General features: G+C 41.2%; 1 protein-coding gene across 2 annotated transcripts in view; it reads right to left on the bottom strand.

Annotated features, from left to right (window-relative positions):
• Window positions 1-14,734, bottom strand: part of syn3 (synapsin III) — a 135,511-nt gene that overhangs the window by 90,886 nt on the left and 29,891 nt on the right. For both annotated transcript variants that reach the window (XM_085386702.1, XM_085386701.1), the window contains exon 3: window positions 10,724-10,781. In XM_085386702.1, the coding sequence (XP_085242828.1) occupies window positions 10,724-10,781 (58 nt within the window). The remainder of the gene's footprint in view (window positions 1-10,723; window positions 10,782-14,734) is intronic.

The raw sequence follows: 14,734 nt of genomic DNA, 5'->3' as shown, positions 1-14,734 counted from the left end.
AAGCATATCAAAATGTAGCACACCTAATGGGCTACATCTGAAGCCTCTGTCAGTGCGCCCCAGGGTGGCTGTGGCTACAATGTAGCTGCCATCACCAGTGTGTGAATGTGTGTGTGAATGGGTGGATGACTGGTTGTGTAAAGCGCTTTGGGGTCCTTAGGGACTAGTAAAGCACTATACAAATACAGGCCATTTACCATTTGAAGATACTATTATTATTATTCTGAAAAAGAAAATTCTTCTTATTTTTACAATTCAAATGTTTCCCAAGGACACTCATGGGGTGAAAAACACCTTCCCACAGTGATATCTGGCCTTTGGAATAAATCCCAGAACACATGTACAGCACATGGCTAATGACATATGGCATTCAGCTAATCAAATACGTTTATGACTCGAGGGCTGACGGTCTAAATCATGGACTTGTTAGATGCAAGAAACCCTTTGCAGCTGGTCTGACAGATCTGCATTAAGGTATGTCACAGTTCACAGCTTGGAGAAAGTTGTAGTTAACTGCAAGAATGGTCAGCAAACCATTTTTTTTCTTTATTCACAGTGTCACTGGTAGACTGCTTTTATTCTACCAGTGTAGAACTCTTACAAAATCCCAAATTCATTACACATTACAGAAGCACCTAAGACATTCCCCCTTAGGTGTTGGCAGACAACAGTACAGATAAAAAAAAAAAATCAGATTTAGTTTACAATTCTAACAAGCTTGATCACACACTGCCTACATAATGTTAAGGTTCGGGCTCTGGGGTGGCCAGTCCATGACTGGTAGTGTCCCATTATGTCTTTTTCTATCCGGGTTTGCTTTTACTGGACTGGAACTAGATTTGGAATCACTGTCAGACCGAAACGTGACGCTATTACCAATCAGTTGCTTTCCAGAGCAGTATTTTCCTGCATTCATTCTTCCATCACTTTTGATAAGATCATCACTGGATGAATTCAGCCAAAAACCACGACAGCCTCCACTGTGTTTTGATGGTTATACCTTTCTCTTACATATTAAAGCTGATTTTAACCAAAAAAAATGTAAAATGTGGATTCATCACTCATTTTCAGTCCAGTATTTGCGTAATTTAATAAACAAATAAGCTTGCATTGCTAGTTAAGCAAATTGGTATCTGGACATCCTCAAGCTGTGTTTTTCATCTGAGGCTTTGCCAAACTTTATTGAGACTCACACGGGCTTTCATCTACATAAAAAGGACTATTATCAGGATAGGATAGCTCTGTGGCCCATGTAAACCTTGTATGGGGGAGTAAACTTCCTTTAAAAAGAATTTGCTGAGTAACAAAACTGTTCAGGTTTTTTTGGGTGGGGTTGGAGGGGCAAGAGCGAGAGGGAGGGAAAAAAAGAAACACCCACCTCTTTTTATTTATTGTTTTGCACTCTCAGAGGAAGAGCAGGGGGCGAATAAATACCATAATCTTATTTCAGGGACAACGAGGCGCCACTCTTGCTCACTGTGCCTGAAGGACATGTATTTGGCTCTGGTGCTTTTCTCAGCTCCCCTCTTACTGATACCCATTCCCAAAAGAAACATCTGTGTGCTTTGCAGCATATGCCGTGCCAAGAAAGGCTCCTAAATGCACAACACACCCAAATGCACACTGACTGCGTGACACTCCCATGCACATGTACGCACTAATGCACCGTGCTGCTTCTAAACAAATCCCATCCCAAACACCAGGGCCTACAGTGGCTTGTGTGGCGACCTGATAAAACCAGAGAGTGGGCAACATTTTGGCAAGCTTCAAGAATTACACACCATCTCCAATTGGCTGGTTACATTTAAAAGGAGTGCTAACAGCCAGTGTCACTGGGTAGTAATGGATAAAGAAGCTGGTACAGGGCACAGGCCCAGAAGCCAGGGCAGGAGGCTTTTCACAGTGCCATGGTTACCATCACGGTACCACATTCAGACACTTGCCTTGGAACAGCTCTTGCCCTGGGAAAGGAAAACAGGAAGTGATACACAGGACAACTGCCTCCAGAACTGATTCTTCTCATCTGTTGACCTGCATCCAGGCTGAATTAAGAATGGTGTGCAGTCAAACTGCTATAGCAGAAACACAGTTTGGGAGAAAGTTGATTTACGATTAAGTTTAACTATGGCTCAAAGCTGAGAACAACAAATCTTGCTTACTTAAGCTTGTTTGAATTTCTGCACTTTCAGTTTCATTGTCATTCCCTCTACTCACAGCTACTTTCATCACAGTCATCCAAACTTGTGATCTTTTCTTCTTTTTAGCACACAGCTAACGTCTAACTGGCCTTTGAATCACATACAGCCTCTTCCTGACTGATAAAGTCTCATACTAGGCAAACACTGCTGTGGTGAAAGGCAACAAGGAGTATTTATTTGTGCGCTCTGTCAACTTATGCCAAGTTACATTAACCCATGGATACTGTTTACAGTAAACACCATCTGACAGCAGCTCATCTGGAATCTTTGTTGGTATTTTTAGATCTGGACTAAGGAAGGTTATTAACTTTCACGTGGGTAAAGGTGCATTTTGCTTGGTCCTGAATCAAAAACAACTTAAACGGACCAGCCACGTTACACCTAAATCTTTGATTTGCAAAAATGTCCAGAACGACAATTTTTTTTTTCTTGAAGGTAAAAACATTTGATAATTTTTTACATAAAATATTTCATGATTTCCAGTTTTGACTGAAGGAGCAAACCAGAGATTAGTTGAAGTATTAAAGCTGAAATTGTCTGAATTTATTTGAAGTGTAACACGTGCAATGGAAATTTTGGGTCTTTAAGTTCGCAAGTCTCCAGGACAAACTGAACTGTCATCTTAAGCGTAAGCGGTGAAGTCTCAGTAACTGTCACGGTACTTGGTCACAGACCCAATGCTTTGTGTTTTTTGGTGAACTGATAGTTCTGATTATCATTATGATTTATGGTTTTCTGCTTATGTTACATCGTCAGTCCTTGGATTGTGGTTTCTGTTTTGTATCATCTCTGTGCTTCAGGTTTCTATGTTTCCACGTCTTAGTGTCTAGTCTGCATCTTGGTGCTTTGTCTCAGTTTCCTGTTTTACTTTGGTAGTCCTGGTCCCATGTTTATGGTTTCAGTTCTGCTTCCCAGCGTCTCGTCATGAGTGCATTATCCCAGCTGTGTTTCCCTCTTGTCTCCCATTCCCTGATTATGCCAGCATGTATTTAAGCCCTGTGTTTTTCCCACGTGTCCTCCGTGTTAGCTGTGTGTTCCTCAGTCGTCATGTTTTGTCAGGTTATGTCATGAACTCCCAGTTGAGGTCATCCTTCCCAGTTTGGATTTTGGTTTTGTTTCTAGTGCTCATGTATTGTGTTTCTAAGTTCGTTTTCTGCCAGTGAATAAAAACTGCCTCTCACTACCCCTAGCTCCAATTGTGTGATTTCTTTTCACCTCAAAATAGATGTTTTTCTGCTCCAAACTGCTTCTTTTATTGCTTTACATCTCTGGTTTCAATGGGGGAAAACCTTGACAAACTGACACCTAGTTTAAAAAAAACTCTAAATAGAAAACGTTACATAAATATAGCAGTTTTATTAATCCCACATTATCTGGCATGTGATGCGCTGTTTTTGTTATTTGAGGTCGAGCTGTTCAGTTTTACGCTGCAGTCAGAAAAAACTGCGTGACTTGACTCAGCACATGGGGAACACGCAGTAGTTGCGGGGCAGATACTTTGTTTAATGTTTTCGTCGTTCTCGATAAGCTCTGCTGAATCCCATGCTGATGCAATTGAGAAGCCTGAAGTACAGTGGACTATTCATATGCACCACAGAGAGGTATTTGTTGCTAATAGCTACCACCTTGTGCAACAGTGAAATAATCCACTGAGGCATTGACGGCTGAAATTCACGACAGATGCTAAGTGCAACGGAGCAACAGAAGGCAGCAAGTTACACACCAAACCATCCGTCGTCTGAAAGCTCTCCTCACATGCCCTATGTCATGGGCAAGTACGAGCCAAAAAATGGTACGGATAACATACAGCCAACTGCCTGTGAGCTGCCATGACTGCAGCGGAAAGGAGCGTGGACGGCGCTGAGGTCATATGCCTGCCCAGCAGATGTTGCCCCGCGCGACCCAAACCACACGAGCCGGCAACCCTACAGAAGTGCCTCTTGTTCTTTTGCAAACAACAGACCTCTTCAGTTCTGTTTAATCTGTCCAATTGTGTAAATTACAGTGTTTATGAGTTGTGGGTAGTAAACAGGCAGTTTGTCTGCCAGCCTGTTGTTGGGTGTCATTACGTCTGTGATCAACATTGATTGTAGCTGTTGAACTTTACAAAAATCTTGCAGCAGACTGTCAGAATTTTCTAAATATCTAAAAGTGAAACAGGCACGGTAAAAAAAACTGCCAGTGCACGAGAAACTAAATAAGAAGGTCTTGAACTTGGCACTGCCACAAGGCTGCAACACATCCAAGACCCTTCAGACACATACAAAAGGCATTGTAGGAGATGGATATCCCACAAGCTCCAGAGATCTGTGGAATGTACCACTCGTCTGAATGAACACAGCTCTTGAGTCTAAATGTAAAACAGCAGGCAAGTGTTCAAATAACAAATTGACTGAGTCAGTGGGTCGAATAATCTACAGCCACCTACTGCGAGATAAAACTCCTCAAGTTAACATCTATGAAGGATATAATACAGACGCAGGTCAGAAGACGGGGTTATGTTAGGGATATAATTGATTTCTGATGTTTCCCTGTTTGGGCCTTGCTTGGTTAGACAGGACCACAGTGAGGTAGAAATATCTGGGAAATCTGTAGATATGTAGCCTTTGTCATAACTGTTTTTACCCTTTTAGTATTTAGCAAATTTCATTAATGTTCAGTGGGGGGTTGCAAAGGAAATGGTTTGTAGTGAGTTGTACGTGAGGCCGAACACTAAGGATGTGCAACAGGTTAGAGTGATTAAAGATTGGGATGGAAATGCAGGGAACTGTGCTCTCCCCTTTTCTCTTCATCATCTATAGAGCCGACTTCAAGTACATCAAAGAAACTCGTCTCCTGCAGAAATTCTCTGATGACACAGCCATTACTGGAAGTATGGAGATGGGATAGGAAGAGGCGTACAGAGGACTGACTGATCGGTGTGTGAGGTGAATCACCTGCAGCTAAATGTGGCCAAAACAAAGGAGCTGGTGGAGGACTTTGGCAGGAACAGATCCCGACCCTCCCCCATCTGCATTGGTGGGACTGATGTTGAAATATTCACAATATAAAATTTGGGGCGATCGTGGCTCAAGAGTTGGCAGTTCGTCTTGTTATCAGAAGGTTGCCGGTTCGAGCCCGGCTCCGACAGTCTCGGTCGTTGTGTCCTTGGGCAAGACACTTCCCGTTGCCTACTGGTGGTGGTCAGAGGGCCCGGTGGCGCCAGTGTCTGGCAGCCTCGCCTCTGTCAGTGCGCCCCAGGGTGGCTGTGGCTACAATGTAGCTGCCATCACCAGTGTGTGAATGGGTGGATGTAGTGTAAAGTGCTTTGGGGTCCATAGGGACTAAGTAAAGCGCTATACAAATACAGGCAGTTTACCATTTACATAAGTATCAACTGGACCACAGGCTGCAGTGGTCTGCTAACACTGACGCTGCCTACAAAAAGGGTCTGAGCTAGGGCTGGGCCATATTATACCGTTCACGGTAATACCGGTATAATGTTAGGCAACGATAGGAAAATGAAATATCGCGATAGAATGGGAGTAAAACGCGCATGCGCAGTGCCTTTGTTTTCATACGCACATGGCCGATTGTTGAGTGAAACAGATGAACCAGAATTGGTTTGTAAAAATGGTGCAACTTCCGTGATGTGGAACTGGTTTGGTGTTTGTCCGTCAGATACACAACAAAGCACATTTTTTTGCAGAACATGCAAGCGGCCGTTGTTATTGTCGTATTTGTCGGACTAAGATGCTCTTAAATCTGGGAGTAATCTGGGTCCTAAACTCCGTATAACTCAGGTCAAACAACACTGCAGCATCACTTAGAGTTAAAAACTGTCTAAATTCTTTCATCTTTAATAAAACGATCAGCATTGCTGCTTTACCAGGTGTAACTATAAAGTTTAACTTCCAGGCATCCATGAAAACAAAAGTTATTACATTTAACGGAGTTAGAAGTTAGCAGGAAGCTAGCGGAAGTTAGCTCGCTAGTTTCGCTAGTTACCTAAGCATGATATTGCATGTTCTGACTGAGAGATTTCTGAAAAAAATCAAACGTACAGCTCTGCTATCACTTCCAACATAAATGAAGACAGGAAACTAAACAGCAGTGACGTTTGTAGGGTTACTGAAGTTGGGCTAGCTGGTATATAATGATGTGCTACGTGATCGCTAGCGACACAGCTATGTTAGCATAACATAAACAGTGAAGCTGGAGGACGAACACTAACACTTTTCCACTTATAAAAGTTAACGTGAAGGTTCTTCATGGTTAGAAACAAATGCAATCGCATGGCAGGATGCTGTAAACGGACCAAACTTCAGTCAGGAGAACAACTGAGATAATCCATCCACAATACGAGGTTAGTCATTAATATACTGCAACAACATGGGAATAGAGCAGCTGCTAGAGAATTCAACATTAATGAACCAATGGTACAGAAGTGGAGGAAGCAAGAAGAATGAGTTTAATAAAGTTTGATTTATCTGACTGCTTTGTTTCGCTTAATGTGCCTTATAATCCCGTGCACCTTATGGTCCGAAAAATGCGTACTGCACACTGCAGTTTAATGTTGCAAAGCACCTCTTTTTAACTTCAGTGGATATTATACATGGTTATGCTCAGGATATGTCAGCCCATTTCTACTGGAAATGCCTTTTGGTTAAACTTTCAGCAAGGAATTTGCATTTGCACTGTTACATTTTTATAAAGCTTTAATGTACATAAAAACCAGCTTCTTGTTTAAGTGAAAATAAATGGAAGGTTGTCTTTTTGCGCTAGTAATGTTGTGGAGTTGTATTTTGTCTCGCATCAATTATATCGTCAGTTATATCGTTATCGCAAATTTTCAAATATATATCGTGATAAATATTTTTGGCCATATCGCCCTGCTCTAGTCTGAGCTGGACTTACTTTCTACAAAAGCTCAGATACTTCAATGTATGCAGCTGGCTGCTCTAAATGTTTTATCAGTCTGTTGTTGTGAGCACCATCTTCTTTGCTGCGGCGTGCAGGGGGCGAGGCATCAAGCAAAGGACGCAAACAAACTGAACAAACTCATCAGAAAGGCCGGGTCTGTTGAGGCAGGGTACACCCTGGAAAGGTCGCCAGTCTGTCGCAGGGCTAACACACAGAGACAGACAACCATTCACATTCACTCCTATGGGCAATTTGGATTAATCAATTAACCTATCCCCACAAGCTGCATGTCTTTAGACGGTGGGAGGAAGCCGGAGTACCCGGAGGGAACCCACGCAAACACGGGGAGAACATGTAAACTCCACACAGAAAGACCCCGGCCTGATGGTGGAATTGAACTCAGGACCTTCTTGCTGTGCGGCAACAGTGCTAACCACGGTGCCACTGTGCTGCCTAACTGCTTCAATGAAAGAAAGAAATCTACAACTCCCAGCCCGATGACTGCCGAGTGCAGTGAAGAAGTTACACAGAAACAGGCTCTCTGCAGTCAGGACTGTTTGTGTGTTTGTAATCCAGAAGGTATGCTGACTTACAGTTACCCTCAACCCCAACAGAATCAAGAAATACTACTGAACAAGCTGCATGTAATGATTTTGTGAGAAAGCAATGGGTTCAAGCTTGTTTTATGAGTAACTTAGGAGCACAAATAAGCCACCAGCAGCACTGCCACAAGCATCTGTTTAGTGGTTAAAAAAAGAAAAATGGGATTAGCCAGTGTACACGGGGCTGTGAGCATCAACTAAACTGAAGTTCGAAGTGAGTCGTGTAAATAAGAGGCAGCACACTTTAATGAGAGATCACATCTGAGAATCAAAGCCAGTCTCTCCTGGTTCTCTTTTGGACAAGTTCGGACTGGCATCCGGCCTCCTTTAGTGCACCATCACACGCTATGGTGAGTGTGTGCTCTGCGAGTCTAAAGATGGTACCTTATATGGCAGCAAGCAAGTCAGAGAAGAGTTATGAAGGTTTGGCATTGCTTTAGAAAGCTTAACCAGCATGAACATGATGCATGGCAACTAGCAAACTAAATGTCCATCCATGTAAGGCATGCAGTTTGTAATTACATTATAACAGAGAAAAAACAGCTCAGGGAGCACCTAAACGGCCTTCATGTTGAGCTATCTTTCAACTCTGGTGAAAAAAACAAAGAGGCTATTTTCAGTACTGGGCAAAAATCTTGAGCCACCCTTGATTTCTTTATGTTTTGCTTCTGAAAAGCCACACTGTCTTGTAATTTTTCAATGCAGTCTTGAGCAGCCGCTCTTACTTTGAACATTGGCCCCCTTTTTTTTTTACCAGTGCTGTGTCTATACAAAGCAGACAAATTAGCAAAGAGCTCATTTAAATTGTATCTTTAGGCACTTTGTCACTAGCAGCCCGTCACACCATTTATTCCCATTTCTTTAGTTGTAAAAGTGCCAAAGATAACACAGTTTGACAGGCATAAAAAAGTATTTTTGCACCAACAAAGTGATTCCCAAAGAGCTATTAGCTAAATACTTGACATATCTTGGCATGGTGTACATTTTGTTAAAGAAAATTGAGGAAAACTGAACAAGCGGAGGACAAAAAAGGAAGTGGCAGGCCCCAAAAACTAAATCTGAAGCAACTGAATATAATCTAAATGTCATGTTCTTCAAAAATGACAAAAAAAAAATACAACAAAGACTTAAGAGATGCATCTGGCCCTTCAGTCGATCACAGAGGAGGCTCTGTCATGGTGTGGAACTGCATTTCAGCTCCCAAACTGTCACACTGGATGGAAATATGAAAGCAGAAAAGTGCAGTTAGATTTTTCTTATCTGCCAAGTAATATCATCTGGAAAGTGTTTGACTGGCAACAGCAATTATCCCAAACACACTCCCAGTGCAGTGTGTAAAAACATTCCTGGATAGAAAAGCACACAGTGGAAACCTATCAGACATTGATTGGCCTCCCCAAAGCCCAAAGTCACTCAAGAAAGGACATTTATATAAGAAGCCAACAACAGTGGAATTCAAGAGAGCAGAAGCCAGTGCAGTGGGACTCTCTGCTTTTATTGTTGTTCCCTAAAATGGTTCATCGCAGCATGTCGCAAAGTTTTCACACAGAGATCGTGTTTCCATCATTCTGAGGCTCCAAACAGCCGATGAAGAATCTGGCTGCTGAAGGCAATTAGCAACCGACTTGTATTTGTCAGTGCAGGGGGCTTCTGGGAAAGAGGGTCGAACAAAATCCAAGTAGGTCAGTTCAAGCTATAGCTGAGCTATGTGGGGGGTGGAGGGGAGCTTATTATTAAATCAGCTGCATTTTTATTGGAGTTCAATAATTATGAGGCCGCAAGATTAAAAAAAAAGAAAAATCGATTTTCAAAAGAAAGTGTTGATTCATTCCAGCTCCCACGCCGTCCTGGAAGGAGGATGTGACCACAACAGTTGAGAGTAAAGCAAACAGGCTATAAAATCAGCGTTCCAGCTTTCTGCGGTTTCTTTCCCTTCTCACATAAAAACACACCACTCCATTTCAAAGACAGCTTCAGTCTCAACAATGGCTTGCACATGTCAAACTGAACAGCTTTTTTAAGGTAAATTAGATGGTATCTACACACTGTAAATACCGTATGTCTAGACATATAAGCGGTAATTTCATAACTGTGCTGAATTAACGTACGCTTTCTTCCTTACAGGAATAATTGAATATGGTGACACATGAGTGGAAGCGTTAGGAGGTTTTTTCCCCTAAACAACTAAAGCATTCACTTAAATGTTATACGCTGTTAATTAAAAAAAAAAAAACTCTTATCATTTAGATTTCAAGACTGAGAAGAAATTTTAAGTGTCCATTAAGACAAAGAACAACTTCATTAACTTAAATTAGCCGTTAAGCTAGCGGTGTAGTTTTAGCTTGAAGAAAACATGAAAAGTAAGACCTCAAACCCTCATGTTCGAAAGAAAAATACAATAAAGGTTTCATTTTATAATACTGGACTTATTTTTCTACGAAGGTTTGAACTTTGCGAGTGTTTAAACAAGAGAGAAACGTGTGAAAATGTTCATGTCTGTCTGAGAAAAGTGCATAAAGTGTGTAATGTTTTTTTTATAGCCTTAAAATATCTATAATAACTGTAAAATAATTAAGCTGACTACTTCGCGGATTTCGTCTGTTGCAGGTTATTTTTGGAACGTAACTCCTGCGATAAACAAGGGACCACTGCACACATGTCCCAAAGTGCCAAACTGATGATTTACAAAAACTTTAAATGGAAGACGACATGTAGCTCGTCAGGACTGCCATAGTCTGTCAACATTTATTACATTCTTATTAAATGGACAATAACCTTGGTGTGCATTATTCATTATTATACAGTTTTGGTTTTGAACAGATAAAAAACCAAACATTTTGTAAATCATTTCATATCATTTATTACAAATATTTTAGTGACATGTTGCTGCGCAATCAGTACGAAGCTGTTAAGAGGCAAAATATTTATGTTTAAAGGATCAATGAGTACATAACACAATAGCTATCAATGATGACTTTAAAATAATGAATAGGCAGAATAGCGTTATTAAATACACTGTACCTGCTCGACACGGATCTCGTACTCCCCGTTCAGCTTTTTCCCTCGGAAATACTTGGCCCTAGATGAAATAAAAGAGAGAATTTGTAAAAGAAATGATAATAGATTTGCTTTTGATCCATATCAGATGATTTCTTTTGTTTGCATTATGCACATTTGGCATTTCTACAGTGGAATTCTGATTTCAGCCGATACTCAGAGGGTATAAATCACTATTCCAACACAAAATGATTTGTTACTATAGGTCATATGCACTGATTCCTCTCCTGCAGAATAATGTACGTGCTCTAAACACTCCTAACAGTGAAAACAACCTTAAAATATCTTTGTTTATTTGATAGAAAGAGGGCTGAAATTTCAACAGACCTTCCAAAATACCTTGCAAGTAGGCAAAATAATGACTCACATTTTCCATGATTACAGAATCTGACCTTGCGGGGCTTCAAGTAAACACAATCCCTTGGCTAAGGGTGAAAAAAAGTGCTTTTAATAAAGGCAGCACAATGAATGAGTAGCTGCGTGTTGCTTTTTCTCATGTGTTTGTGGCAGCAGTTTGTAGAGCAGGTGAAACTGCACTGCGGTTGCTACATATTGAGCACTTACTCACTAAACTAAGTTCAGAAGTCACGTGACAGTCACACGGGAAAAAAACAGGAATCATCTTGTCCTGATGTGCAGCAGTTTCCTTCAGGTCTGACACAATTAAGTTCCAGTTACCAGAAGAGTTATCTTACATCCCATCAGACTTTGTCCTGTCAGACTTGCAGAATTTAGATTTACCAAGAGGCACGTGGCTTCTGTGAGCTATTTCAAGATGTTTGTGTACAGAAAAGTGAAACGTGAACTTTTTCTCTTTGGTTAATTTGAATGTACAATGCACGGCTAAACCGGTAAAAAAAAAAAAAACAGTTTTAAAAAAGCCTAAAAAAGGACACAGAGCAGCTACAATTAGGCCCATATACATTTGGACAGAGACAACTTTTTTCTCATTTTGGTTCTGTACATGACCACAAAGAATTTTAAATGAAACAACTAAGATGCCGTTGACTTCCAGCTTTAATCCAGTGGGTTAAACAAAAGATAAACATGTGAGGAACTAAAACATTTTTCAACACAATCCCTTTATTTCAGGGCCCGAAAGTAATAACTGAAAATAAAATGTTCGTTTCTAATACTTGGTTGAAAACTCTTTGCCGGCAATGACAGCCTGAAGTCTTGAACTCATGGACATCACCAGACGCTGGCTTTCCTTCTTTTTAATGCTCGAGCAGGCTTTGACTGCAGCGGCGTTCAGTTGCTGTTTGTTTGCCTTTCTGTCTGAAGTTTAGACTTCAACAAGTGAAATGCATGCTGGGTCGAGATCAGGTGACTTTCTTGGAATATTCCACTGCTTTGCTTTAATAAACTCCTGGGTTGCTTTGGCTGTATGTCTAGGATCACTGTCCTTCTGTATTATGAGACACTCCTCAATCAATTTGCTGCATTTAGCTGGATTTGAGCAGACAGTCTGTCTCCGAACGCTTCAGAGTTCATTCGGCTGCTTCTGTCTTGTGTCACATCATCAGTAAACACTCGTGTCCCAGTGCCACTGGCAGCCATGCACGCCCAAACCATCACACTACCTCTTGTATGTTTTACAAATGATGTGGTATCCTTTGGATCATGAGCTGCCTTCTCCAAACTTTTACTTGCCATCATTCTGACAGAGGTCTTGCTTTCATCTGTCCAAAGAATGCTTTTGCAGAACTGTGCTGGCTTTTTTCTGTTCTTGAGGCTTATGAGTGCCTTCCAGTGAACCCTCTGTATTTACTTTCATGCAGTCTTCTCTTTATTGTAGATTTGGATATCAATACGCAGACTCCTGGAGAGTGTTGTTCACTTGGTTGGCTGTTCTGAGGGGGTTTATCTGCTTTGATCATCCGCTGCTGTTTTCTTCTGTGGACATCCAGGTCTTTTTGCACCGAGTTCACCAGCGCTTCCCTTGAGTCTCAGGATTTACCAAAGTGTAGATTTTGCCAATCCAGCTATTCTAGCCATTTCTTGGATGTTTTTTTTTCTTCTCTTTTTGCAGGTTAAGGACGACTTATTTCACCTGCGTGGAGAGCTCCTTTAGCTGCATGTTTTTCACAACAAAAATCTTCACACCTCAAATCAACTCCAGACCTTTTATCTGTTTAATTGATAATGGCATATAATAACAAAGGAACACCTACCCATGAAATAGCCTTTGAGTCAGTTGATCCAATTACATTTGGTCCCTTTAAAAAGAGGGTGGCACATGTTCAGGATCTGAAACTCCCAAACTTTTGATCCAATTTGAATCTGGAGACCCGCAAATGAAAGCTAAGCGTCTACACATTATGTCCATGTCAATTATAAAACTAATTGGAATATGTTTCCATCCATCCGGCTGTTTCAGTCTATTCATTTGGTGGACTGACCCAACACCTGCCACAGTGTCAACAACATCATGCTCTAGTTTTATTGTATACTGAGACTTTCATAGTATCAACTTATCTATGACTACATTAATGTGAATAAAAATACGTCCAGTTTGTCTTGCATACATAATTGCCCAGTGCATGTTGGGTAATGATATATGGCGAATATAACTGAAGAGGGGGTTTCTCGCAATCATTTGCAACAACCTTACAGTTATTAAAGTATTTAACGATACACAACTCAAAATAAGAGCACCATTATCTGATATAAGTCAGCTCTCCTTTCTTAAGCGTAGATCTTTGGTTATTGTTTTTGTTTTATAGCTGCAGGTGACGCTGCTGAACTCTCAGACGTGGGACAGTGAACAATCTGTCAAAGGCTCCGGGCTGGACCCTTGAGGAGCTGAGGATCTGGGCTACATGCTACAGGCCTTCTGTTACTGGGACGGGCTTTCCAACCTCCTCAGACTGAAACACATTTCCCTTTTTGCAACATTTTTTTTTCTCTTCCACCAAACAGAAAGCCTCTTTCCTCTTCTGCCTGTCCGCCTTCTTTTGTTTTTCATCTGCCCACATGTGTCCTTTTAGCTCCATTCATTAATGTTCATTACAGTCACTGAGGAGGATCTTTTTTCCTAACATCTCCCAGCTGTTGGGCTTGATAGTTTTGGGTCCCAAGCCGTCTCATTCTCTGTAATTGTGGAAGCTGGGATTCTTCATGACTGACCTACATACTAGACAGGCAATGCCCCCTGGCAGTCAGGACCACCGCTGCCTCAGAGCGGGAGGCATGCTGAATGGCCCAAACAAAAACAAAAAAAGCCCGGTATATGTTTAAGGTATTGCAAAACATTTAATAATACTAATAATACTAATAATAATAATATTAATGGATTGCATTTATATAGCGCTTTTCAGGGCCCTCAAAGCGCTGTACAATTCCAATATTCATTCACTGGTTTAATTTACATCAATTTCATTTACAGACCACTGGGCTCTGGGGTTTGAATGAGTGTTTTAGATGTGATCACATGTAGAAGCGCTGCACAGAGGCCTGGGCTTTCCATCCCTCGGTCGTGCATACGCCCACTACATAAACACCACGAGGCTTAACGACTTCTTTTATTTTTGTAACCATGAGAATAAGTTACTTCTTTTTGTGTACCACTCATAGAAGGCGTATGAGTCATGCATGTGTTATCGCTGCTTTTATTAGGAGGAACTCCATCAGAGCTGATGATGTGCTAATACCGCTCTGTTTTTAAAGGAGATTTTCTATAGTGGCCTCATATTTTTACAAGCAGATAAAAATTTAAAATGTGCTGGTTTAGCTCGTTTAAAAAAAAAAAAAAAAAAAAAAAAAAAAGGTTGTAGCTGGTGTTGTTTTCACCATTCGATTGTGCACATGTGTGCGGCGAGGGCAAACATGGGCCACTGGAGACATCCGCTGTAGGAGGGACTCCCACAAAGGCGCAATAGGGATGCATAACAAGACCATCACAATATCTTAAGCTTTAAACCTGCAAATAGTGATTTCTTTAGCCACTTGGAGACAGCAGAATATAGATGTCAG

The sequence above is a fragment of the Rhamphochromis longiceps genome, linkage group LG17 (genome assembly GCF_057381845.1).
Source record: "Rhamphochromis longiceps isolate RC_006_pf linkage group LG17, R_longiceps_female_GT1.1, whole genome shotgun sequence".
NCBI lineage: Eukaryota > Metazoa > Chordata > Actinopteri > Cichliformes > Cichlidae > Rhamphochromis > Rhamphochromis longiceps.
The sequence above is the reverse complement of the archived record's forward strand: the minus strand, read 5'-3'. Positions and strand labels throughout refer to the sequence as shown.